At 43.8% G+C, this 27,547-nt stretch overlaps 1 protein-coding gene across 1 annotated transcript in view; it reads right to left on the reverse strand.

Annotated features, from left to right (window-relative positions):
* Nucleotides 1–7,583: 7,583 nt before the first annotated feature.
* Nucleotides 7,584–27,547, reverse strand: part of LOC308325437 (contactin-associated protein-like 4) — a gene marked incomplete at both ends in the record, with an annotated part of 161,283 nt that continues 141,319 nt past the window's right edge. The window contains 6 exons of the mRNA XM_080777929.1: nucleotides 7,584–7,608; nucleotides 8,080–8,326; nucleotides 14,308–14,379; nucleotides 16,835–17,134; nucleotides 20,872–20,959; nucleotides 26,375–26,508. Coding sequence (XP_080634055.1) covers nucleotides 7,584–7,608; nucleotides 8,080–8,326; nucleotides 14,308–14,379; nucleotides 16,835–17,134; nucleotides 20,872–20,959; nucleotides 26,375–26,508 — 866 coding nt within the window. The remainder of the gene's footprint in view (nucleotides 7,609–8,079; nucleotides 8,327–14,307; nucleotides 14,380–16,834; nucleotides 17,135–20,871; nucleotides 20,960–26,374; nucleotides 26,509–27,547) is intronic.

Raw genomic sequence — 27,547 nt, forward strand, 5'->3', positions numbered from 1 at the left:
CGTGGACCTGTGGCTCCCAAGGACAGGCTCTCATCACACTGAGCTAACTGCTGGATACTACTACAAATCTTTTTTGTTTGTTTTCTTCTTCTGAAATCGGTTTGGAAAGTAAAGACATGAGTCTTTGCCGGTTTGAACCGGCACACTTCTACTAGGTATACTACGGATATCATTTGACTTATCCGCTTGGCCATTGAGGCACACAAACATGGTGAATTTCTGGGCTGCTTTAAAGTTGTCCTTCTGGAAATCAGTGTGCAAAGCAAAGTGTCACAGTTATGAATAACGTGGGATTTGAACCCTGGAGCTGTGGCTTCCAAGGACAGGCTCTCATCACAATGAGCTAACTGCTGGATACTAATACAAATCTTTTTTGTTTGTTTTCTTCTTCTGAAATCGGTTTGGAAAGTAAAGACACGAATCTTTGCCGGTTTGAACCGGCACACTTCTACTAGGTATACTACGGATATCATTTGACTTATCCGCTTGGCCATTGAGGCACACAAACATGTTGAATTTCTGGGCTGCTTTAAAGTTGTCCTTCTGGACCTTTAGATCTTCAGTCTAACGCTCTCCCAACTGAGCTATTTCGGCTTGCAAGTGTCAAATCCAGCATTTATTTTTTACATTAACTGTTACTTGTTACTTCTTAAACAAAAAAACTCATAAAGTTTTTCACCCAGGGAGATCAGCCCAAGAGTCATAGGGTTTGCTGTACCTCATTTCAACTGGCGAAAGCCGGGATTGAACCAGGGACCTTCAGGTCTATCAGTCAAACGCTCTCCCAACTGAGCCATTTCGGCTTGCAAGTGTCAAATCCAGCATTTATTTTTACATTGACTGTTACTTGTTACTTCTTAAACAAAAAAAACTCATAATGTTTTTCACCCAGGGAGATCAGCCTAAGAGTCATAGGGTTTTCTGTACCTCATTTCAACTCCTGAAAGCCGGGATTGAACCAGGGACCTTCAGATCTTCAGTCTAATGCTCTACCAACTGCGCTATTTCGGCTTGTAAGTGTCACATCCAGAATATATTTTTCAATTGATTGTTAGTTCTTAAACAAATAAACTCATACAGTTTTTCCCCATCAGCCTGGGAGTCATACGGTTTTCTGTACCTCATTTGACCTGCTGAAATCCGGTTCCATTTGTACACTGTCAAAGTCACTAACTAATACTATCAACATCCATCTATTCTATATACCCTCTACAACAGTGGTTCCCAAACCCTTTCTTGTCAAGGATCCCAGAATTTACACTTTATTAGCCTGTGGAACCTAACCCTAACCCCAACCCTAACCCTAACCCGGCTATAATCCATGGTCAAAAATGATGAAGTGATTTTGTCTTTTTTACAAATCCCCGTTTTTACAGGCCATGGGCTATAGTCCATGGTCTCGGAGTGATTTTCGTCTTTTTTTCAAATCCTCAAAAATGATGAAAAACGGCATGCTAGTGTACCCTAACCCTAACCCGGCTATAATCCATGGTCAAAAACGATGAAAAACGAGGATTTGAAAAAAAGACAAAATCACTTCCTGACCATGGGTTATAGTCCATGGTGTCGGAGTGATTTTCGTCATTTTTTTCAAATCCTCAAAAATGATGAAAAAACGGCATGCTACAGTACCCTAACCCTAACCCTTGATCGTAGGAGATAGTAATGTAGCACTCTACAGATCAAGTGCTATCCAGTCATAAAGTTTGAACACTTGAAGAAACTACTACAGAAAACTGGAAACACTGCATCCTATCTGTAGGAATGAACAATCGACAGCAGGGGAAAACAGAAACAGGACGGAAGACAATGAGGCACAAGTGTGGCCTACATGGGTCACATATAATTCGCCCAGCTGGTACCCACTTAAGGCCCAATCAGATCCCAGTTCAAACCCATATAGGCAAACACAGGTGGCTATATTTTATTTCATGGTTCTGAAATAAAATGGCCCATTTGGATACCACCTAAGACCCACTTAGAAACCCGCATAAGACCATATGGGCTAACACGGGTGGGCCCTTTGTGAAAACTGGGTGCACGGCCCACTTGGAACCCATGCCCATAGCCCATGTCAAAACCCAAGTGGGGCCCAGATGGACATGTTAGCTGGGCATTTCCGCAATTTCCATTTCCGCAATTTCCTCAATTTCCATTTCCGCAATTTCCGCAATTTCTATTTCCACCATTTCCGCAATTTCCGCAATTACCATTTCCGCAATTTCCGCAATTTCCATTTCCGCATTTCCGCAATTTCCGCACTTTCCATTTCCACCATTTCCGCAATTTCCGCAATTTCCATTTCCGCAATTTCCTCAATTTCCATTTCCACCATTTCCGCAATTTCCGCAATTACCATTTCCGCAATTTCCGCAATTTCCGCACTTTCCATTTCCACCATTTCCGCAATTTCCGCAATTACAATTTCCGCAATTTCCATTTCCGCAATTTCCATTTCCAACTATTAATGGCAGCTGGGTTTCATCATTCAAATAAAATAGAATTCTGTCCGTTTAGCTATAAAATTATGTCAGGGAATAGGGATACACAGTATATGTCTTTCATTTGCATTGCATCTCCCCCCCCCACCCAAGCTTTTATTTTCGTTCGAGTAATAGTACAACTCTAATAGTATTACTTATAATAATGTAATTAAAGATAACTTCATTCAGATTTATTTATTTTTATTTCATTTTCCAGATTTTTTTTCTTCTTTTTTTTAGATTTTCATTGGTGGGCCAGTCATAATGGTCCCGCGGGCCTGATGTGGCCTGAGGTTGAGTATCACTGATATAGGGTTGTCTGTAGGCTACCTCATTTCAACTGCCGAAACCCGGGATTGAACCAGGGACCTTTATAGATCTTCAGTCTAACGCTCTCCCAACTGAGCCATTTCGGCTTGCAAGTGTCAAATCCAGCATTTATTTTTACATTGACTGTTACTTGTTACTTCTTAAACAAAAAATAATAAAAGTGGAAATAATACACAAACTCATTCTATAAGAAGATTTTTATTTTCACAGAATTCAGTTTTTAACAAACAACCAAAACAGAGAGACATCTTTATTTCTTATTTTAATTGCCAGGTCACTCAAAACTCACTGAAATTGCTGTTATTTACTAAGCTCCTATTTTAAATTGAATACCAAATATCCAGACGGATGATTTGTCTTTGCTTCCTACTTGAATATGAATATCCGTGCTTCCAGTGAATTGCAATCTGCTCTCGTACCTAGTCAGAACCACACCGATGTGCGCATTTCCAAAAACTCATTAAAAACTTCACAGTTGAGCGAGAAAGGTGACAGACAGTCACAGTCACATCTTCTGTTTCAGCCACTGCCGGTGTTAAAATATTTCTCTTTCTTTCCCCCTTCTCCTGTACAGAACCATACTATAGAGAGCCGTGCCCCTGCAGGCATGGTGGCTGGCAGGTCGGCAGTGCAACGAATACCAGATTGAGTTATTAAAAGTTTTGATTGAAGTCATCATCATACGAAGAAAAAAGTTCCGTGAAAAACACATCAAGGCCAAACTTATTAAAAGAAAAAGAAAAAAAAATATCAATGATAGCAGATATTTCAGTTAGATGCCATTTGCTGAGCTTCCAACCTATTAAAACCAGGAAAATGTCACACCGCGACAATATTTTCCTGACTGTACTTTGCAAACTGTAAAAGAAAATATGCGAGTCTCAGACCTCTCAATGTCTCAACGCATGAAGTAAAAGATAAAAGCATCAATAATTAAACTCAAACGCCAGACACCTATAGTTTCACTGGGCCAAAGTGGCATTGGGAACGAATCGATGCTCGCATGAAAGATATGGACTGGTTTATTGTTTGGTGACATTTCAACATGACACAGACATAATTATCACACAGAGATCGGTAGAAAGACAATAAATCAGCATATACATTTTCTTCCTCAAATATTTACAATGTTTTGAAACAAAGTATCAACAGCTTAAAGTTCTGACATAATGTGCTCGTTTGCACTGTGTAGGTGTGTACATTATTTACATGACAACATGAAGACTTTACAGTATATATTTTACCGTTTTATGATTTAGGCATGTATTTATGTATTTATTGTGCATCTTGCCACCATGAGGCGTAAATTCCAGAAAGAAATAAGGGGTGGGCAAAATAAATAAGATCTACAAGCTCTCAACGTGTCCACCGAGTGACGCGTCGAAAGCTTGTAGATCCACTATGTCACAATTTGTTTGGTGGCGAAAAGATAAAAATTGTCTGAAAATGTTGGCCTTTAATGACATTCCCAAAACAAGGAATGCGACGTTGGAAGTGGTTAATAAAAGGGTTGCATAGTTTTACAATAAAACCCTTTGTTTAAATCAGGGGTTCTCTCAACGCTTTTGGCTGGCGGAATGCTTTGGCCATATACAGTATCGTGCCCCCCAACCCCCAATACAAACTGACAATGTGTACTGTATGAATGTACACTCTTCATTCCCATTTCCAGCCATTCAGTTGCAAAACAAATGGAAAAAAAGTGGAAAAAATAGAAATAGTTTGGACGTGTTTGCATTTGCAGGATGAGCCATTGGGGAAAGAAATTGACGTGTTAGATGTCATCGGCAGGGAATGTGATTGTGATGATGATACATGCTAAAAAAGATTCTCTGGGGACCCTCTGGAACCAATACAGTAACACTAGGGTATATATAGCATGGACGTGTGATTATGAATCCCACCAACGTTCTAGCCTCGGTCCCAGGCTTACTTATCTGCGAAAAGAAAAGCCTGGTCACAACGTATAAGGCAGAGAAGCTATCGGCGGTATATGTATTTCCCCCGGATACGATATTTTCCCGACCAATCACAACACTTGTTTCATTCGCGGAGAATGTAAACTGATTTGTAAAGCATCGACGTCATTTCCTTCGGTGAAACTTCCGCTAAAATCCTGCACTTCCGCTGATAGTAATTTTCAGTCGCGGTCTTGCCCATGAGGGTGCCAACGTTCTAGGATAGACCCGGCTCCTCGTGTGTCTGATTGGCTCCCGGGCAGGCATTAGTTGTTACTGTGAGGTTATGGTTTAGGTTTCTGGTTTAAGGACTTCAGTGTTTTGTACCATACAATTGTATGTATTATAAGTACAGAACAAAAGAATGCTTACTTTCGTTGAAGAATCTTTGTTGAAGAAGAGTCTGGGCAATTATGTTTTAGTTTTTCATGCCAGTATTAGTTGGCTAAGACTAGATCAAAACTAAATAGTTCAAGTATAGCCTATAGGCAGGCCTATAGAGTTCAATGGTGTGTTCAAAGACTGAGCTTAAATCAGAATTTGCTACTAAAAGTAGCCCATAAGGTGGCTAAGTTGCTAAAACACGTTTAGTCTTACTAGAATTACTAAAACTAAAAAAAAATCCTAGAACTGCAGTGGGATTCATAATCACGAAGCATAATGCTGGACACACTGGCCAAAAGATGGCGGGGTCACTCCAGGGTGCAGCCTCAGAGGACTGGCGTACGGTTCAGAATCATGCCATGACATCACTGACTCTGATGACATCACTGACTCTGATGACATCACTGCAGCTCACCCTGAGCGTGTCATCAGGTGAGGCGTTTAACCCATTCTGACCTGAGATCAGATTCTAAAAACGTCTTCTACATCCTGACAGTTTTCTGAAAAAGCTATGTTTCCATGTCAGTCGTTCTACGACTTTTCAAAAATAGCAGACCTACAAGCTCGTAGCGCGCCACTCGGTGGCGCGCTACGAGCTTGTAGATCTGCTATTTTTCAATAGCTAAAGCATAGCGTAGTGCCAACACCAAAAGGGGTTCCCGCCCCGAATGGGTAAAGCCACAACACACACCGTCTGCGAACGCCGCACGTCAAAACATCCGCCCGCCTCCGTTATTTTCAATGAACCTACAGTATCCCACACCGGCGGCGTCCGACGCGCGCCGACGCCTCGCCTGACGCTCCGATACGCCACTGTTCTATTTTCCGTGCCGCGTCACTGCTTCACACCCGCTTCACAGACGGTGTGTGTGTTGGGCTTCAGCCCCTCGCCCCCCCGAGAGAGAGGAAAACCTGCTCTCAAGCAGGAAATGCCCAAAACAGGGCATTCATTCATGTCCTGTTCACTGGCTCTTAAAAATGAGGATGTGCATCATCATCATGCTGCTCATCGACATTAAGGCTCCCGTTTTGTTTTCCCCTCGAAAGATGGAAGAGGAATGTATACGTTTGGACACACCAGGCCATCCAAAACACAGAACAGAACAGAGACCACCCGGGCAGTGTTGTTCGTCGACTGCCTTTTTCCACTGACGAAAACTAAATGGAAACTAAATGAAAACTAAGCTATGATGACTAAAACTAGGACTAAATAATACTGACAATTTCGTCAACAAATAAAAACTAGACTAAAATGTTAGGAAGGGACTAGTGGACATGCTGAAAATTCCATGCTGAAAATAGCCGATCTACAAGCTCACAACGCGTCGCAGTGTGAGCTTGTAGATCGGCTATTTTCAGCAAGTGTAAAATGAGTCATCACGACGGCATCAAGGCCCGCCAAAACACATTTTAGTCGACTAAATCGCCTGTAGATTTAGTCGACTAAAACTAGACTGACTCTAAAACAGCAGGTGACTAAAATGTGACTAAGACTATAAGTGAAAACCATTCAGGAGACTATGACTAAAACTAAAATCAAAATTTGCTGCCAAAAACAACACTGCACCCGGGGCTGCATTCTGTCAGAAAGAAAGCTAAACCTGAAGCACCACCGCATTGAAGGGAAATGCATCTGGCCCGTTTCAGTTGTAAAAAAAAAAGAAAATCATAAAACTCGTGAAAAATGTGACCGACACCCAACTCGGTGTGCGTGGACAAAAAACAGGGATGGACGTGAGATCCGGACGGACGGATGGATGGATGGTAACAGTGGGAATGTTCCTTCTCCAGCAACTTGTTTCTTTCAGAGACAGAAGTAAAATTGTGTTGTTTTTTTTTTGTCATATTTTTTGTTGTTGTTTTTTAGTTCAAACCTTTGCAGTTCGCAAACACGCTGTAGCGACATTTAAGAGTCATTTACGGACCACTGGAAATATCGCTATGTAGTACATAGTATGTACATATAGTATGTATGTACTACATAGTACAGACAATACAGTATAGTCTGTTCGAATTTGGTAGGGGATGCGTGGTAACCTGACGCTGCCAGATCCAAGAAGCTTGCTACACAAATTTGTTTCACAACTTATTGGGATCTGGGATCTCGGAAGCAAATTCGATGACGGGGCTGTTCCTTTCTCTCAAGATACTTGGTAGATGATTGGATGGGACCGTCTGTCTATCACCGTGTGGGCGTGCAAACACAACCAATCACATTGACGTGTCTATATAGCGTCACATCCGGTTTCGCACATATCCCGCCCCTTAGCTCACGCTGATTGGTTCGAACCACGGAGCGGTTCGGTGTTAGCTCAATCCCCTGAGCGATCTCAGATGGATGCTGTGTTGGGGAACATGGTTACACAATACCGCCCCCATCTGGTGAGTGTGGAGAAAAAAGTACATTTTCACACTCCCAGAGTTAAAGTTAAAACACAGAGTTGTTACTGTGTCTGCAAACAGAGACGTGCAGAGAGTCTTAGAGAGTCTTAGAGTGGCAGGGGCTGACATCCCGTAAAAGAGGGCACTTTTGGACAAAAATAGCGAAAATAGCAGATCTACAAGCTCTCTCGTTGTGAGCTTGTAGATCTGCTATTTTCGGGGCGCAAACCCAGCACTCTTCAGCTAAAAGCTAATTCTCCTGAATGCTGCCTTCCTTCCGGCATAATGGCAGGAGAGAGGAGAGGAGAGGAGAGGAGAGGAGAGGAGAGGAGAGGAGAGGAGAGGAGAGGAGAGGAGAGGAGAGGAGAGGAGAGGAGAGGAGAGGATTTAGCATTTCTTTCACCATGTAGTAAAAATGCTGCATTCGTTGGTCTGGAGATCGAGGGCAGTTGTTTTTTTACAGACGGGGTAAAAGGGCAGGGGCTGAAAGAAGCACCCCTTTGATGTCTATGTGTGTGTGCACGTCCCTCTAAATGAAATACTCCTTGGCGCTGCTGCCGGCGGCGGCGTTGGGCCGTCGTGCGTTGTGGGCGGAGCCAGTGGTGGCGTTGTGGGCGGAGTCAGCGGCGGCGGCGTTGAAGGGGACCTCCGCGCTGTCGTCGTCGTCGAGGGCCTGGACCGCCTTCACCTCCTCCTCCTCCTCCCCCCCGCCCTCCTTCCTGCCGTACAGGAAGCGGGCGGCGATGGCCAGCGCCGCCACGCTCACCAAGATCACCACCGCGATCACACCTGATCAAAGGAACATAAAACTACAATTAATATGTACACAAAATCACCACCGCGATCACACCTGATCAAAGAAACATAAAACTACAAATAATATGTACACAAGATCACCACCGCGATCACACCTGATCAAAGGAACATAAAACTACAAATAATATGTACACAAGATCACCACCGCGATCACACCTGATCAAAGGAACATAAAACTACAATTAATATGTACACAAAATCACCACCGCGATCACACCTGATCAAAGGAACATAAAACTACAATTAATATGTACACAAGATCACCACCGCGATCACACCTGATCAAAGGAACATAAAACTACAAATAATATGTACACAAGATCACCACCGCGATCACACCTGATCAAAGGAACATAAAACTACAATTAATATGTACACAAGATCACCACCGCGATCACACCTGATCAAAGGAACATAAAACTACAATTAATATGTACACAAGATCACCACCGCGGTCACACCTGATCAAAGGAACATAAAACTACAATTAATATGTACACAAAATCACCACCGCGGTCACACCTGATCAAAGAAACATAAAACTACAATTAATATGTACACAAAATCACCACCGCGATCACACCTGATCAAAGAAACATAAAACTACAAATAATATGTACACAAAATCACCACCGCGATCACACCTGATCAAAGAAACATAAAACTACAATTAATATGTACACAAAATCACCACCGCGGTCACACCTGATCAAAGAAACATAAAACTACAAATAATATGTACACAAAATCACCACCGCGGTCACACCTGATCAAAGAAACATAAAACTACAATTAATATGTACACAAAATCACCACCGCGGTCACACACCTGATCAAAGGAACATAAAACTACAATTAATATGTACACAAAATCACCACCGCGATCACACCTGATCAAAGGAACATAAAACTACAATTAATATGTACACAAAATCACCACCGCGGTCACACCTGATCAAAGGAACATAAAACTACAATTAATATGTACACAAAATCACCACCGCGATCACACCTGATCAAAGAAACATAAAACTACAATTAATATGTACACAAAATCACCACCGCGATCACACCTGATCAAAGAAACATAAAACTACAATTAATATGTACACAAAATCACCACCGCGATCACACCTGATCAAAGGAACATAAAACTACAATTAATATGTACACAAAATCACCACCGCGATCACACCTGATCAAAGGAACATAAAACTACAATTAATATGTACACAAAATCACCACCGCGATCACACCTGATCAAAGAAACATAAAACTACAATTAATATGTACACAAAATCACCACCGCGATCACACCTGATCAAAGGAACATAAAACTACAAATAATATGTACACAAAATCACCACCGCGATCACACCTGATCAAAGAGACATAAAACTACAATTAATATGTACACAAAATCACCACCGCGATCACACCTGATCAAAGGAACATAAAACTACAATTAATATGTACACAAAATCACCACCGCGATCACACACCTGATCAAAGAAACATAAAACTACAATTAATATGTACACAAAATCACCACCGCGATCACACACCTGATCAAAGGAACATAAAACTAGAAATAATATGTACACAAAATCACCACCGCGATCACACCTGATCAAAGGAACATAAAACTACAATTAATATGTACACAAAATCACCACCGCGATCACACACCTGATCAAAGAAACATAAAACTACAATTAATATGTACACAAAATCACCACCGCGATCACACCTGATCAAAGGAACATAAAACTACAATTAATATGTACACAAAATCACCACCGCGGTCACACACCTGATCAAAGGAACATAAAACTACAATTAATATGTACACAAAATCACCACCGCGATCACACACCTGATCAAAGAAACATAAAACTACAAATAATATGTACACAAAATCACCACCGCGATCACACCTGATCAAAGGAACATAAAACTACAATTAATATGTACACAAAATCACCACCGCGATCACACCTGATCAAAGAGACATAAAACTACAATTAATATGTACACAAAATCACCACCGCGATCACACACCTGATCAAAGAAACATAAAACTACAAATAATATGTACACAAAATCACCACCGCGATCACACCTGATCAAAGGAACATAAAACTACAATTAATATGTACACAAAATCACCACCGCGATCACACCTGATCAAAGAGACATAAAACTACAATTAATATGTACACAAAATCACCACCGCGATCACACCTGATCAAAGAGACATAAAACTACAAATAATATGTACACAAAATCACCACCGCGATCACACCTGATCAAAGGAACATAAAACTACAATTAATATGTACACAAAATCACCACCGCGATCACACCTGATCAAAGAGACATAAAACTACAATTAATATGTACACAAAATCACCACCGCGATCACACCTGATCAAAGGAACATAAAACTACAATTAATATGTACACAAAATCACCACCGCGATCACACCTGATCAAAGAGACATAAAACTACAATTAATATGTACACAAAATCACCACCGCGATCACACCTGATCAAAGAGACATAAAACTACAAATAATATGTACACAAAATCACCACCGCGATCACACCTGATCAAAGGAACATAAAACTACAATTAATATGTACACAAAATCACCACCGCGGTCACACACCTGATCAAAGGAACATAAAACTACAATTAATATGTACACAAAATCACCACCGCGATCACACCTGATCAAAGGAACATAAAACTACAATTAATATGTACACAAAATCACCACCGCGATCACACCTGATCAAAGAGACATAAAACTACAATTAATATGTACACAAAATCACCACCGCGATCACACACCTGATCAAAGAAACATAAAACTACAAATAATATGTACACAAAATCACCACCGCGATCACACCTGATCAAAGGAACATAAAACTACAATTAATATGTACACAAAATCACCACCGCGATCACACCTGATCAAAGAGACATAAAACTACAATTAATATGTACACAAAATCACCACCGCGATCACACCTGATCAAAGGAACATAAAACTACAATTAATATGTACACAAAATCACCACCGCGATCACACCTGATCAAAGAGACATAAAACTACAATTAATATGTACACAAAATCACCACCGCGATCACACACCTGATCAAAGAAACATAAAACTACAAATAATATGTACACAAAATCACCACCGCGATCACACCTGATCAAAGGAACATAAAACTACAATTAATATGTACACAAAATCACCACCGCGATCACACCTGATCAAAGAGACATAAAACTACAATTAATATGTACACAAAATCACCACCGCGATCACACCTGATCAAAGAGACATAAAACTACAAATAATATGTACACAAAATCACCACCGCGATCACACCTGATCAAAGGAACATAAAACTACAATTAATATGTACACAAAATCACCACCGCGATCACACCTGATCAAAGAGACATAAAACTACAATTAATATGTACACAAAATCACCACCGCGATCACACCTGATCAAAGGAACATAAAACTACAATTAATATGTACACAAAATCACCACCGCGATCACACCTGATCAAAGAGACATAAAACTACAATTAATATGTACACAAAATCACCACCGCGATCACACCTGATCAAAGAGACATAAAACTACAAATAATATGTACACAAAATCACCACCGCGATCACACCTGATCAAAGGAACATAAAACTACAATTAATATGTACACAAAATCACCACCGCGGTCACACACCTGATCAAAGGAACATAAAACTACAATTAATATGTACACAAAATCACCACCGCGATCACACCTGATCAAAGGAACATAAAACTACAATTAATATGTACACAAAATCACCACCGCGATCACACCTGATCAAAGAGACATAAAACTACAATTAATATGTACACAAAATCACCACCGCGATCACACACCTGATCAAAGAAACATAAAACTACAAATAATATGTACACAAAATCACCACCGCGATCACACCTGATCAAAGGAACATAAAACTACAATTAATATGTACACAAAATCACCACCGCGATCACACCTGATCAAAGAGACATAAAACTACAATTAATATGTACACAAAATCACCACCGCGATCACACCTGATCAAAGAGACATAAAACTACAAATAATATGTACACAAAATCACCACCGCGATCACACCTGATCAAAGGAACATAAAACTACAATTAATATGTACACAAAATCACCACCGCGGTCACACACCTGATCAAAGGAACATAAAACTACAATTAATATGTACACAAAATCACCACCGCGATCACACCTGATCAAAGGAACATAAAACTACAATTAATATGTACACAAAATCACCACCGCGATCACACCTGATCAAAGAAGCATAAAACTACAATTAATATGTACACAAAATCACCACCGCGATCACACCTGATCAATGAAGCATAAAACTACAATTAATATGTACACAAAAAAAGATCACAAGAAACATATAGTCTTTTGAATGAAATTCTGCTCAGTTTTAGTTTTAGTTTATCTTTTCAACCTGCGATTTTGCACAACCCGTGGGTCGCTAAATTATTGAAATGAAAACGCTCCGCCTGGAGCATAATATTCATAATATGAACTTTATGAATATATTATAATATTCATAATATGAATATTATCCATAAGCGTGCAGTAACTACATTTCTGATCGAAATTGAGTTATAACAAAAAATATATAATAAATAAATAAATTGGTGTCTGTTTTATCCTGTGACAAAGTCTCAAGAGTTTAATTGTGTTTTCTTTTAGAGAAAAAGTGTTGTAAGAATTCGGCCCACCAGTTGAAAAACTTCAAAGCCAATTATCTCAGCTTCACCGTGTGAGCCTATAGTTACTGACCCCTGGCTGTGTAGGGCGGTACTGCAACATTGTAAACGGGTTTAGAACTCCTTGCGAAACGCAATTATACTAATGCTCTTTGATGCCACACAAAGCCATGCTCTTTAAAATTAGCATAGTGGAATTTGTGTGAATATTTGCAGAAGGCTCTGACAGGAGTGGGATTTGTCCCCGAATGTCTCCCATGGGCTTTCACTTTGATCAGTCCGACAGTGTATTTTAAATATATAAGAAGGGCTCAAACAGTATTACTGTCGCCATCACTATAATCCGCACTTAAAAAACAAGTAATGCTCTTTCTGACCACTGTCTGCCTTTTGTTGAATGGAGTTATAATATAGGCTACTTGGAGCATTAAAAAGATATCCACAGAGAGGGATTTGGTCATGCTGCAACTAAGGCACTTCATTATTACAAGAGGGACCCCTTTTACCCATTTAAAAAATACATACTTACAGACTTCAATTTAACACTACATTACAGTGCAGTGCCCATGCATGCATACATTTGAAGATAACAGCGGAAATGTTCTTTAATCACAGCAATTCAATTCCGCTAAAGCAATCAGCATGTGCAATCAGCAGCATGAGACACAGAGGCTATTAAACGGACAGCTTTCAGCTCCTTTTATATTGTCTCAGCTGCATAATCGGGTAATCTTCACATAAGTAAAAAAATAATACATTTTAGTCGTAGTATTGTCTAATACTACACGTTTGCTTTGAGCGCACTATTGATCTCATTATTAACCCATTCTCTTCAGTAGATTATCAACAACGGTTTATAAGGCGAAGACGGAAGGTGAAAATGATCAGGGAGGGTGAAAACGACAGCAACCCGAGACAATCATCATCCATAAACAACACGCGTGGCGCGCAATGAGCTTGTAGGTCTGCTATGTTTGAAAACTGTAAGGATTTAGAAGACATTTTTAGAATCTGATGTCAGGTCAAAATGGGTTAACATATTTTATTTTTGCTAAAAGGGTCCCTTGGAGTTCCCACTGCGTGTACTGTACCTAATAATAATAATAATTATTACTGTACCTCCGATTAGAGCAGAGTCCTTCCTGACGGCATTGACTAAAGGCTGACCTGTGCCCTCTGAACCAGACTGGTCTACAGCAGAGGAAGAGAGGGAGAGACAGGAGGAGTGAATGAGAGACAAGAAGAAAAAAGGAGAAACGTAAAAAACGGCATAATAATTGCAGACGACGGAAAGAGAAGCATTTAAAAAAAAGAGTCGTGAGAGAATCGGAGGGAGATGAAATGAAATGAAATGAAATATAAAAAATGACCAGTGTGTGTCCAGTGGAAACCTCGTATATGAATCTGATCTCAGGTCAGAATATGTTAAGCAGCATGAACGGCAAGCCAATGGAAACCATATAGCGTGACCTCATGGTCACAATCAATAACCTTCATCGGCTGTTTGACAAGTCTGTACTGGAGGTTTCAGAGACAAGGACGACACCGTCTGTCTGTACTGGAGGTTTCAGACACAAGGACGACTCCGTCTGTCTGTACTGGAGGTTTCAGACACAAGGACGACTCCGTCTGTCTGTACTGGAGGTTTCAGACACAAGGACGACACCGTCTGTCTGTACTGGAGGTTTCAGACACAAGGACGACTCCGTCTGTCTGTACTGGAGGTTTCAGAGACAAGGACGACACCGTCTGTCTGTACTGGAGGTTTCAGAGACAAGGACGACACCGTCTGTCTGTACTGGAGGTTTCAGAGACAAGGACGACACCGTCTGTCTGTACTGGAGGTTTCAGACACAAGGACGACTCCGTCTGTCTGTACTGGAGGTTTCAGAGACAAGGACGACTCCGTCTGTCTGTACTGGAGGTTTCAGACACAAGGACAACACCGTCTGTCTGTACTGTAGGTTTCAGAGACAAGGACGACTCCGTCTGTCTGTACTGGAGGTTTCAGACACAAGGACAACACCGTCTGTCTGTACTGGAGGTTTCAGAGACAAGGACGACTCCGTCTGTCTGTACTGGAGGTTTCAGACACAAGGACAACACCGTCTGTCTGTACTGGAGGTTTCAGAGACAAGGACGACACCGTCTGTCTGTACTGGAGGTTTCAGACACAAGGACAACACCGTCTGTCTGTACTGGAGGTTTCAGAGACAAGGACGACACCGTCTGTCTGTACTGGAGGTTTCAGACACAAGGACGACACCGTCTGTCTGTACTGGAGGTTTCAGACACAAGGACGACTCCGTCTGTCTGTACTAGAGGTTTCAGAGACAAGGACGACACCGTCTGTCTGTACTGGAGGTTTCAGAGACAAGGACGACACCGTCTGTCTGTACTGGAGGTTTCAGAGACTAGGACGACACCGTCTGTCTGTACTGGAGGTTTCAGACACAAGGACGACTCCGTCTGTCTGTACTGGAGGTTTCAGACACAAGGACAACACCGTCTGTCTGTACTGGAGGTTTCAGAGACAAGGACGACACCGTCTGTCTGTACTGGAGGTTTCAGAGACAAGGACGACTCCGTCTGTCTGTACTGGAGGTTTCAGAGACAAGGACGACTCCGTCTGTCTGTCTGTCTGGAGCGTGCCATCTCGTGTTGTTAAGGTAACGCATTCAATTAAATTATATAATAATACAGAATAAATTATCTTAGGCTGTCGTGTTTTTTTGCCCCGTGTCAAATCTTGCATACTATTATTTATACTATTAATTATTTGGCTGTCTTTGGCGTGCACTTTTGACAGACTATTATTACAAGAGTCAACTTTAAAATTTATTTCATTTCAGTGATATTTGAAATTGTAATTGTGTAGACCTGTAAATTAAGTAATGCCAGATGTCCATTCGGTTTAATTTTACACTCTCAAGAGTTACCAACTGTCCATCGTTTAGCTGCAGGGGGGACCACCTGGAACCCCCTCAAGGACCCACTGGTGGTCCCCGGACCACCTGGAACCCCTTCAAGGACCCACTGGTGGTCCCCGGACCACCTGGAACCCCCTCAAGGACCCACTGGTGGTCCCCGGACCACCTGGAACCCCCTCAAGGACCCACTGGTGGTCCCCGGACCACCTGGAACCCCCTCAAGGACCCACTGGTGGTCCCCGGACCACCTGGAACCCCCTCAAGGACCCACTGGTGGTCCCCGGACCACCTGGAACCCCCTCAAGGACCCACTGGTGGTCCCCGGACCACCTGGAACCCCCTCAAGGACCCACTGGTGGTCCCCCCGGACCACCTGGAACCGAGTGGCGCGCTATGAGCTTGTATAGGTCTGCTATTTTTTTTAAATCGAAGAACGACTGACATAGAAACATTGCTTTTTCAGAAAACTGTCAGGATGTAAGACATTTTGTAGAATCTGATCTTAGGTCAGAATGGGTTAAACAAAAACTGTCAGTAGAGCGCATTTTGTTATGGACCAGTTGTCACCAACCACTGGATTTGTACATTCAAATCCCTGCATGGATCTGAATGCACAAATCCCTGCATGGAGTTGAATGCACAAATCCCTGCATGGAGTTGAATGCACAAATCCCTGCATGGATTCGAGCCTCTCTCTCTCTCTCCCTCCTCCTTACCCGATTGGTGGCGCGTGGTCTCTGCTGCGTGGGGATTGGCCGGGGCGGCGGAGGGGGAGGAGCCACAGGCGGAGCGTCTCAGCGGTCCGGTGACGTTGGGGGCGGGGCTGCTGTCGGGGCGGGGCAGCAGGGCGGCTTTGAGCGGACTGAGGGAAACCCTGGACATGGACCCATGGTGGAAACCCTGAGACGGAGCGGACTGACGGAGCCGACTGAGGGAGTCGAACCGGACCGCGCTGAGGCAGCCGCTGAAACCCTGAGACCCCAGTCTGGAGAGAGAGGGATCCAACTCATCACGCTCTGAGAGAGAGAGAGAGAGGGAGAGGGAGTGAGAGAGAGAGAGAGAGAGAGAGGGAGAGGGAGAGGGAGAGGGAGAGGGAGAGGGAGAGGGAGAGGGAGAGGGAGAGGGAGAGAGGCAGGGCGAGGGGGAGAGAGAGAGAGAGAGAGAGAGAGAGAGAGAGAGAGAGAGGGAGAAGTAAGAACACATTTATATAGTATACAAACGGTATACAGTTAGGCCTATAGCCCATTCTCATGGACAAGCAAAACCAGTTAGACATTTTATTTTTTATGCAGTGTCATAATTCATCTTTTGGGTTATATGACCGAAAGAATAAGGTCAGGAATACAAGCAGCCGAAATTAGTTTTCTTCAACGGGTGGCTGCAGGCATCTCCCTTAGAGATAGGGTGAGAAGTTCAGTCACGCGACTGGAAAGGAGGAAGGCATCTGGTTAGGTTGCCTCTCGGGCCCACTGTGAGGAGACCCGGGGCAGACCAAGGATCACGTCCCACTGGGAGGAGACCCCGGGGCAGACCAAGGATCACGTCCCACTGGGAGGAGACCCCGGGGCAGACCAAGGATCACGTCCCACTGGGAGGAGACCCCGGGGCAGACCAAGGATCACGTCCCACTGGGAGGAGCCCCACGGGGGCAGACCAAGGATCACGTCCCACTGGGAGGAGACCCCGGGGCAGACCAAGGATCACGTCCCACTGGGAGGAGACCCCGGGGCAGACCAAGGATCACGTCCCACTGGGAGGAGCCCCACGGGGGCAGACCAAGGATCACGTCCCACTGGGAGGAGACCCCGGGGCAGACCAAGGATCACGTCCCACTGGGATTAGTGTTGATATGGCACACTGACATCAAGAAAATTAAATTGTGGCACTTTAAAAAAATGTTGGCAACTCCTGCTCTAATCAGAAGCATGACAGTAGTGTTGTGCTGTTCACAGGGCTGAGGTGTGAATCTGTGAAGATACTGTACTGTACTGTACTGTACTGTACTGTACTGTACTGTACTGTACTGCACTGCACTGCACTGCACTGCACTGCACTGCACTGCACTGCACTGCACTGTACTGTCACAAGGACACATTATGACAGCAGTTATTAAACCAGCATGGAGGAGATCCTGCAGTGACACACATTTTACTGGCGCTCCTTCTCTCTCTCTCTCTCTCTCTCTCTCTCTCTCTCTATATATATATATATATCTTTATTTCTCTCTGCTGCTACTGTACACATACTGTACTCTTCATCTCCGTACAGCAGCCAGCCCTTTCATCCTCAATGTATGTCTCTCTCTTTATCTCTCTTTGCGCGGCTGTACGGAGACTGCAGGCTTCTCATGATTCTACTTAGCAGTGACACTCCACATTTTACTGGCGCTCTCTCTCTATCTCTCTATCCCTCTATCCCTCTCACTCACTCTCTCTCTCTCTCTCTCTCTCTCTCTCTCTCTCTCTCTCCCCCCCTCTCTCACTCTCTCTCCCTCTCTCCCCCCCCCCCCCACTCAGGGACCTCACTCCATCAACGATAGTTCTGTATCTCTTAGGCAGATGGATGACAGCTACAGTATAGAGCGCTGCCTGGCCTGATGGATGCGTCTCTATACTGTAGTTGACGGTCTACGGCGGCCTGTCAGATCTCTGTGGTGATGATTCCTGCTGCGTGACCCCCATGTCTGTCTGTCTGTCTGTCTGTCTGGTACTTCTCCATGGCGTCAAACTCGCTCTCAAGGTCCCAGGTTACATCCCTTGACTCTCAAGGTCCCAGGTTGCATCCCTTGACTCTCAAGGTCCCAGGTTGCATCCCTTGACTCTCAAGGTCCCAGGTTGCATCCCTTGACTCTCAAGGTCCCAGGTTGCATCCCTTGACTCTCAAGGTCCCAGGTTGCATCCCTTGACTCTCAAGGTCCCAGGTTGCATCCCTTGACCCAATATCTTTCCACCGACATTTTCCACCTTCATTTTAGTAGTAAAAGTACAGGCAATAATAGTGATTGCAATTGTAAAAGTGAAGTGAATATGTTGTCGGAGTCTATGATATAATCGCACAAAACAGACCTTTTGAAAAGTGTGATTTTCATTAACGGTGTTACTGTTGTTAACGTTACCAATATATTCCGTTGTTCTTCATTGACTCTGTTTGCGTGCACCCGTTTGCGGTGGAATCATTGTTGTGCAGTCTTGACTTCTAACCATAAACGTACTACTGTATATATATATAGCCTCAGATTATGAATCATTATGTTTGATTGCAACGACTCCCACCTTCCATCTGTGTGTACTTTAACTTTTCTCATTAACATATAATGTGGTTGTACTGTACCACTGTGTGGGCAAGACGCCTTGCAAAGGGCTGGTTGCACCAGGCTAGTCTGCTTCACCATTTAACATATGTTTAACGTATGTTAAATGGTAACACGCACTTTGGCGTGATATTTAAATTCTCGCTTTTAGTGCTGAAATATCTCTCTGTCTTGCGTCCCTGCTCAGAGATAATGCAACCCTTTTATGAATAATATTTCCCGTAGTAGCGTCGTAAAAGCAGCGAGCACGGGGAATGTGTGTTTTTTCCTTCGGTTTTCCATTAACCCATTTTGGGCGGGAACCCCTTTTGGTGTTTTAAGCATTGAAAAAATAGCAGATCTACAAGTTCATAGCGCGGCACCGAGTGCCGCGCTACGAGCTTGTAGGCCTACTATTTTTTGAAAAATCGTGAAAATGTGGCGCAAATCTTTGAATATATATTCTTTCAGAGCGAACGTTTTAAAACTCAAATCTTTGCTTCTGGGGGGGGGGGGGGGTCCCTGGAACAACATGTTTTCAGATGGGGGTCGGCGGCCAAATACATATATTTTTGGGAGTTCTTGACATGAAAATCTATGAGAACGACTGACACAGAAACATGGATTTTTCAAGTAAACTGTCATGATTTAGAAGACAGGTCTAAATGGGTTAACTGTCTTTATAGGCGGCAGCATTTACTAAGTGAAGGGACACCAAATTGATACGACTGAGTAAAATAGTTCAAAAGAGTGGTTTGATGACAGTCTTGACAGCACAACAGTGATATAGTCAAATCAGTCCGTCTGAGTGCTGTGTAATTGAAAAGGGCCTTTTCTATAAGAGCTGCCTCATGTCTGGTACAAATCGTACAACTTTTAGTTAGAAAGCATGTTACATTTTGTTTTAAAAGGGGCCTATAAAGAGTCCCCTTTAGTGCAAATTCTGTGAGTTTGCATCGTAAAAGGTTGAGAATCCGTTTTGAGTTCCGTATTATCCTGTGTTGTTCAATGAATGCTGTCTATAGGAGGCAACTATAGGACCCTTGTGGGTGCTAGTACTTTAAGGATTCCTTCTCCACCACACAGTTCCAACATCTCATTCTATTAACCACTTTGAACCCCCCCCAGCATCCAACCACATTGTGGTGTCTGTCTGTCTGCCAGCAAGGAATTCATAGACTGATCAATCGCTGCGTTCCGTGAATCTGTTTTGTCAGCTCCGCTATACTCAGCCTGGAAAGGGTCCTATCTCTCCAAGGTAGGCGGGGACATGCCCGCGGCAAAAAAGAACAAAAAAACACACACAAAGTTAGAATATGTAGATGAGAGGTGTCTGCCCGACGGCAGCGTTCCCATAGGGAGAGGTGTGTAGTCGCCGTGTGTGTGCGTGCCGTGTGTGTGCGTGCCGTGCGCGTGCCGTGTGCGTGGCGTGTGCGTGGCGTGCGCGCCATAGCTGTCACTCACCATGCACTCTGCCAAGAACCAGAGATTTAATGGCAGTCAATTCTCCGTCGGATGTCAAGTTGAAGTCTTCTCTGCTGTTCTGGTCAACCTGACGCACAAACACACAACAATGAACAACATTAACATTTGTGTTCTGTATGAAAATATGTCATATTAGGCTATTTTTATTCATTTTTTTATTCATTTTTATTCATAATAGCACAATAAAGTCCAGGACTTATTTCCATTCTGACCCTCTCTTATACAAAAAACAAGCAATTCCCATTTGTTGTACGATAATTAGGCCTAATAAAAACATTCTTATTATCGGAGTTACAGAATGAAAAATGTCTAATGAGTTCAGCAATGTTGCACGGTCACTTTCGTAAAATTTAAATCCGTTTTGAACCGTTGTTCTCTTATGGCATTTATATTATTTCTTCTTTTTTTTAATATAATTTTTATCCCACGATTTTGTAACCCACTTTTCACCCCTGTGTCAATCATCTAATGTGATCCTGGGCTCTACACACCCTCCGCCAACCTAGTCCCCATATATGGGGGACAAGGGGAGAGCAACGGACTTGAACTCATGCTTCCTTCATGCCTGAGTGTCCAAGTTGCTCCTTGACAGGGGGGAGTTTCCCTGGTTGGACGTAGCGCGTGGAAGGAACACGTTATTCCAACCAGTTCCTTTCCCCCTCCATCAGGCGCCCTTGGCTGGCCAGGGGGAGGCAGTTTAGAGACCAGTTCCTTTCCCCCTCCATCAGGCGCCCTTGGCTGGCCAGGGGGAGGCAGTTTAGAGACCAGTTCCTTTCCCCCTCCATCAGGCGCCCTTGGCTGGCCAGGGGGAGGCAGTTTATAGAGACCAGGGTTACTGCATGTTTTTTGTGGCATATCACTTCTAATGGGGGGGGGGGGGGGTCCCTGGGCAGGTTATAATGGGTGTCAAAGTTTGAGAACCGTGTCTGGTTCTACACGTGGTATGATGAGACAATGTCCCTGCATGCTCCTCTCCTCTCCTCGGTTTGGTTTTATTTACAAATAAATCAAACCGAGGTCACATTATTCATCCGGCCGATATCTCACTTTGAGTAATGCTTCACATGCACAAACCGTACCACTCGGCTCGCTGCGGGGAAACCGCTGAGTAGGAGGAAGGAGCTCTATACATCAATAGTGTTGTTAACCCATTCTGACCTGAGATCAGATTCATACGAGGTTTCCACTGGACACACACACACACTGGTCTGATTAACCCATTCTGACCTGAGATCAGATTCTAAAAAAAAGTCAGTAGATTTTTCAAAAGCTAAAGCATAACATAATACTAACACAAAAAGGGGTTCCTGCTCAAAATGGGTTAACTTTTCTCACCCTCCTCCGCATACAGCAACAGGATTGTGACGGCACACACAGCGAAATGTTTTACTTGAGTAAAATGATCAATACCACCGGCAGTGGCTCAGGGGTAGAGTGGCCGGCAGAACGGCCGGATGGGGAAAACCGTGAGGTTTCCGGCTCGATCCCGGTGGGCTTGGCCCCCAGAGTCAAGGCCTATTTCATAGTCTGAGTTTTCGGTGGTGAGGTGGTGACCACCGCTCCGGTGGTGGTGAGGTGACCACCGCTCCGGTGGTGGTGAGGTGACCACCGCTCCGGTGGTGGTGAGGTGACCACCGCTCCGGTGGTGGTGAGGTGACCACCGGAGCTGAAATAACGTTGAGCGGTGGTGAGTAAAAACAGAGAGATGGGCTGGAGCGGTGGCGGTGGTTTGCTCTTCACCGCGGCTCAGTGACGTCATGTTGTAGTTCGGTGGTCACCTAACCACTGAAAATCCAGACTATGTATGAGCCTTTAGTGTCCAAGTGTCCTTGAGCAAGACGCTGGGCCACAAATTGCTCAAGATGTGCATGTTGGTATACCTTGCATGGTTTCCGCCGCCATCGGTGTGCGAATGGGTGAATAGGTGAATGTAAAAACTATTTACGACATTTCAGAAATTGTAGAAATCTAGAAACTGTATTAGTCCGGTATTCACAATTTACTTGAGCAAAAGTACAAAAGTATTGGCATCAAAATATACTTAAAGTACCAAAAGTACTCATTATGCAGAATATCCCCAATTAAAAAACATATACTGTACATTTTGGAAATAACTACAAGCTCATGTCGCAATGTGATACATTGTTGAGGTGGTTAATATAAGTTTTGTTTTATAGGCCTGTATCTCTGAGATGTGGTAGGAGTAGAAGTACAAGTATTGGAAGTTTGAAGTTAGAAGTGTAGATACTGAAGAAAGTATACCTCGAGTAGTACAGAAGGCCTAATTGAAGTAAAGGTACTTACTTCCCAACGTACTGACTGCACGTTTCAGGGAGATGTACGGTAAACTTCACCTCCTCTGACACCTCAGATTAATCCTAAAGTCACCGATCGTTGTAAACGATCTGGAGCCAAACATTTGCTGAGCGGAGGAAGATGCATAGCAGCCTGACGCCATGAATCTTGAATCTGTCATGTTCTATATCTACAGTTTACTGGGGAAAGGTTAGCCTAAGAGCATGTCTGTCATGTTCCATTTCTACAGTTTACTGGGGAAAGGTTAGCCTAAGAGCATGTCTGTCATGTTCTATTTCTACAGTTTACTGGGGGAAAGGTTAGCCTAAGAGCATGTCTGTCATGTTCTATTTCTACAGTTTACTGGGGAAAGGTTAGCCTAAGAGCATGTCTGTCATGTTCTATTTCTACAGTTTACTGGGGAAAGGTTAGCCTAAGAGCATGCATGTTGGACCCAAAATATGTATTTTTTTTGTTGAAAAATGCATTGTGCTATGCTGCCACCAAAACGTGGAATACCAACTCCGTACCCAATCTAAAAACTAACCTAAAAGAATAGCAAGCTGACCGTAAAATGTGGGTTTTAGCAGAACCCATACATTTTTTTACCTGGCCTGCAAGCATTATGTGCAGTGTGTCAGTGTGTATTATTAGACTTCAAAGCATGAACAGCATACAGCACTTTTAGACTGGCTGAAAGATGTGAACACACAGACATTCTATATTACAGTAGACTGACAGACTAACCTCGCCTCACCAGGCTTTCCACCGCCTCGGAGGAAAGCCTGGTCTCTGTTTCAAAAGTCCGTATGATCCGGGCTGGGGCCGGATGATGTGGTTACGTCATGTTGTAGTATTGTTTTGTAGTCGCCAGACAGGATGAACAGGCGGCGACAACTTCCTTTTCCCTCTCAATAAAAGCTCTCGCTTACGAGAGCTTTTATTGCTTTTAATCAAACAGGAAGCAACAAACAGCTTCCTGTTTGTTGTAGGCAAACCATTGCCTATACAACATGACGTAAGCATATCATCCGGCTCCAGCCCGGATCATAATATACCGAAATGAAATGGTGCCCAGGCTAGGAACAGACAGCTTCGTGTAATGTCTCATAAAGGAGGTGAAGTGTCAAATGGAGTCTGTACAGCCAAAGATAAATGAACACCGACGTCAGGTGTTCATTTATCTTCCTATTCATATTCTGTTGATACAAGCTTTGAGCTGAGAGAAGCTATACAGCGCTTTTAAATATGACGATGCTGTTGTAGGCCTATCTGTGTACCAGCTGCACAGTTCAGGAAAGTGTCTGTGGCATATTTCACTTTAACAAAATACTTTTGACAGCTTAAATCCGCGCGGCAGGCATTACTCCAAGTCTCGACACGCGGCAACAACAGCACCTGCATCCTCTGCCCCTTCACAACAATAAGTTCCTTCCCTTTGCCTCCCAATGCAGCACATTTTTACCCAGGTTATTAAAAGGAAATAGGTGTAAGTTGTAACTTAACAGCATGAGAGAGAGGCCAGAGCGTCAACTGTCACCGTAAACACGACAGATGGACAGACGGACAAACCATCCATCCGTCTGTAGTCGGACCACCTTGTACCCCCTCAAGGACCACTGGTGGTCCCCTCAAGGACCACTGGTGGTCCCCGGACCACTGCGTCGTGCCCCTCCCTGACACTGCGGATCCAGTCTAAGTGGAGCATTATCAGATGGAGGAGGCGGGGCCTTGGGAGGGTCACACAGGCCGGCCTCTTTGAGATAAGTATAGAAGCAGAGATACAGCGTGACTACCGGTGAACCGTACGGCCCACTGGGACTTGGACCTGAGCTAAAACTCATTCATCAATGAGACATGTGCTAATGGGAGTCGATACGGCCACGGACTGCTCTGATGCTCAGAGCGTTGTCGACCCCCTTACGGTACAGAGCAACAGACTGACAGCTGAGATGCTCATAGCGTTGTTACAACAACTGTTCTTCTGTGGCCAGCGTGGCAACCTGTTACTGTTTTTGCATCCTTTGAACTGTCAGTCTCTACAGAGACGATCAGGATTCTATCAGCTATCGAGGAGCTACCAACAAAACACAGCTAACAAAATTCCTATAGCTACTGAAATCAATAACTTCTGTATATTGCGTTTAACGCACGCACGCACGCACGCACGCACGCACGCACGCACGCACGCACGCGCGCGCGCGCGACGAGATGAGATGAGTTCCCTACTTCTCATCTCACTTCAGACCGTTGCTAAGCAATGTACGGCGATGTAACTCAGACAGGATGAGGTCACCTTATGTTTCATAATAAAAAGAGGCCATCTTCTACACAGCCTGGTGACACAGTCAATCAGGGTGCTATAGAAGAAAGTCCTGGATAGAGTTCACCTGGTCGTTTATCGGAGTGAGGTTTTACAGCGTCATACACAGACTCTGGGGGCCGCCCTGCGTATAGAGCCAGGAAACATCCGGACAGGCCCATCATTTATCCCAGGCTGTTGGAATCTAAGGCAAATACCATCATTTCTATAGCTTTGGGTTGGAGCTCAGGCAACGTGGAGACAAGATCATATTATTTCATGTGGGGAGTTATTTTTTGAAAGTAACAAAGTACATTTACTCAAGTACTGTACTTACTGTAAGTACATTCCACTACACCTCGGATCCAAATTATTGTACTTTTTCTCCACTACAATTATGTGACAACTTTAGATACTACAGTTGCTTTGTCACCACAAAACATACATAACCCACTTCGACCTTATTATAAAGGCCCTATACAGTACATTTTGGTCATATTCGCTCACAATGCAACACAACACAGCGGTGGCCGAACAGTTTGCCGAGCGGTCTTGATGATATCGGAAGGTCGCTATAGTTCGTATCCCCGGACCGGCACGTTAAAAATTACCACCGCTGAAGTGCCCTTGGACAAGGCATTGAACCCCTACCATGAAATGTTCTATGAGCTAGCAGGGCCTGGCTGTAAACAAGTTATTGAGCTTATAGTCCAGTTACCCTGGGTAAACATAGTACCTTTCCTTTCCTTACACATTGTGAGCTTGTAGATCTGCTATTTTCAAAAGTGTGTGTGTGTGTGTGTGTGTGTGTGTGTGTGTGTGTGTGTGTGTGTGTGTATGTGTGTGTGTGTGTGTGCGTGCCTGCGTGCGTGCATGCGTGCGTACCTGTATGGACACGTGGTCAGTCAGTCTGGTCAGAACCAGGCTGTGCAGAGATCCATCAGCCAGGTTCCTCACCCTGCTCCTCAGAACCTCTGCTTCTCTGCTGGAGTCCAGCTTGTACCGGACCTCCAGCTTATCTTCACACACACGCACACACACACACACACACACACACACACACACACACACACACACACACACACACACACACGCACGCACGCACGCACACACACACACACACACACACACACACACACGCACGCACGCACAAACAAACATACACACACATTTTTACAATTTATTCAGGTCCGCATAAAGGAGAATATACTGTAAAGACATTATGAAAGGTACAGTTGGTGTTTAACATTTTATGGACTAAGTGGTTTTTAAAAAAGTAAGCACTGCATTATACAATAAATTAATCCTGAATAATAATGAAGTGACTTTGATACCCCCCCGAGGGGTCGCGACCCACGGGTTGAGAACCCCTGATCTACAGTACACCATTATCGTCATAGTAATTATTAATCATTCCGCACCGTGCCACAATTAATGTATCACTCCCTCCAAGCAGCAGAAATGAATGGCAAATGGTGCATTTATATAGCGCCTTTATCCAAGGTGCTTTACATAGACTGTGCATTGCATTCACCCATTCACACACACGTTCATACACCTTTACATAGACTGTGCATTGCATTCACCCATTCACACACACACGTTCACACACCTTTACATAGATTGTGCATTGCATTCACCCGTTCACACACCTTTACATAGATAGTGCATTACATTCACCCATTCACACACACGTTCATACACCTTTACATAGACTGTGCATTACATTCACCCATTCACACACACATTCACACACCTTTACATAGACTGTGCATTGCATTCACCCATTCACACACCGATTGCGGTGGAAGCCATGCAAGGCACCAAACCAGCACATCGGGAGCAATTTGGGGTTCAGTGTCTTGCCCAAGGACACTTCCACATGTAGACAGGAGGAGGAGGAGCCGGGATTCGAACCGCCGACCCACGGATCATTGGACGACCTGCTCTACCTCCTGAGCCACAGTCGCCCCAGAAAGGTGTGATAGTGTAGCAGGGGGTGGGAAACTTTGTCGATGGAGCTGCATATTACTGTCGTATAGCAATCAATAGCCAATC

The sequence above is a fragment of the Protomyctophum bolini genome (genome assembly GCF_963924005.1).
Source record: "Protomyctophum bolini genome assembly, chromosome: 12".
Taxonomy (NCBI): domain Eukaryota; kingdom Metazoa; phylum Chordata; class Actinopteri; order Myctophiformes; family Myctophidae; genus Protomyctophum; species Protomyctophum bolini.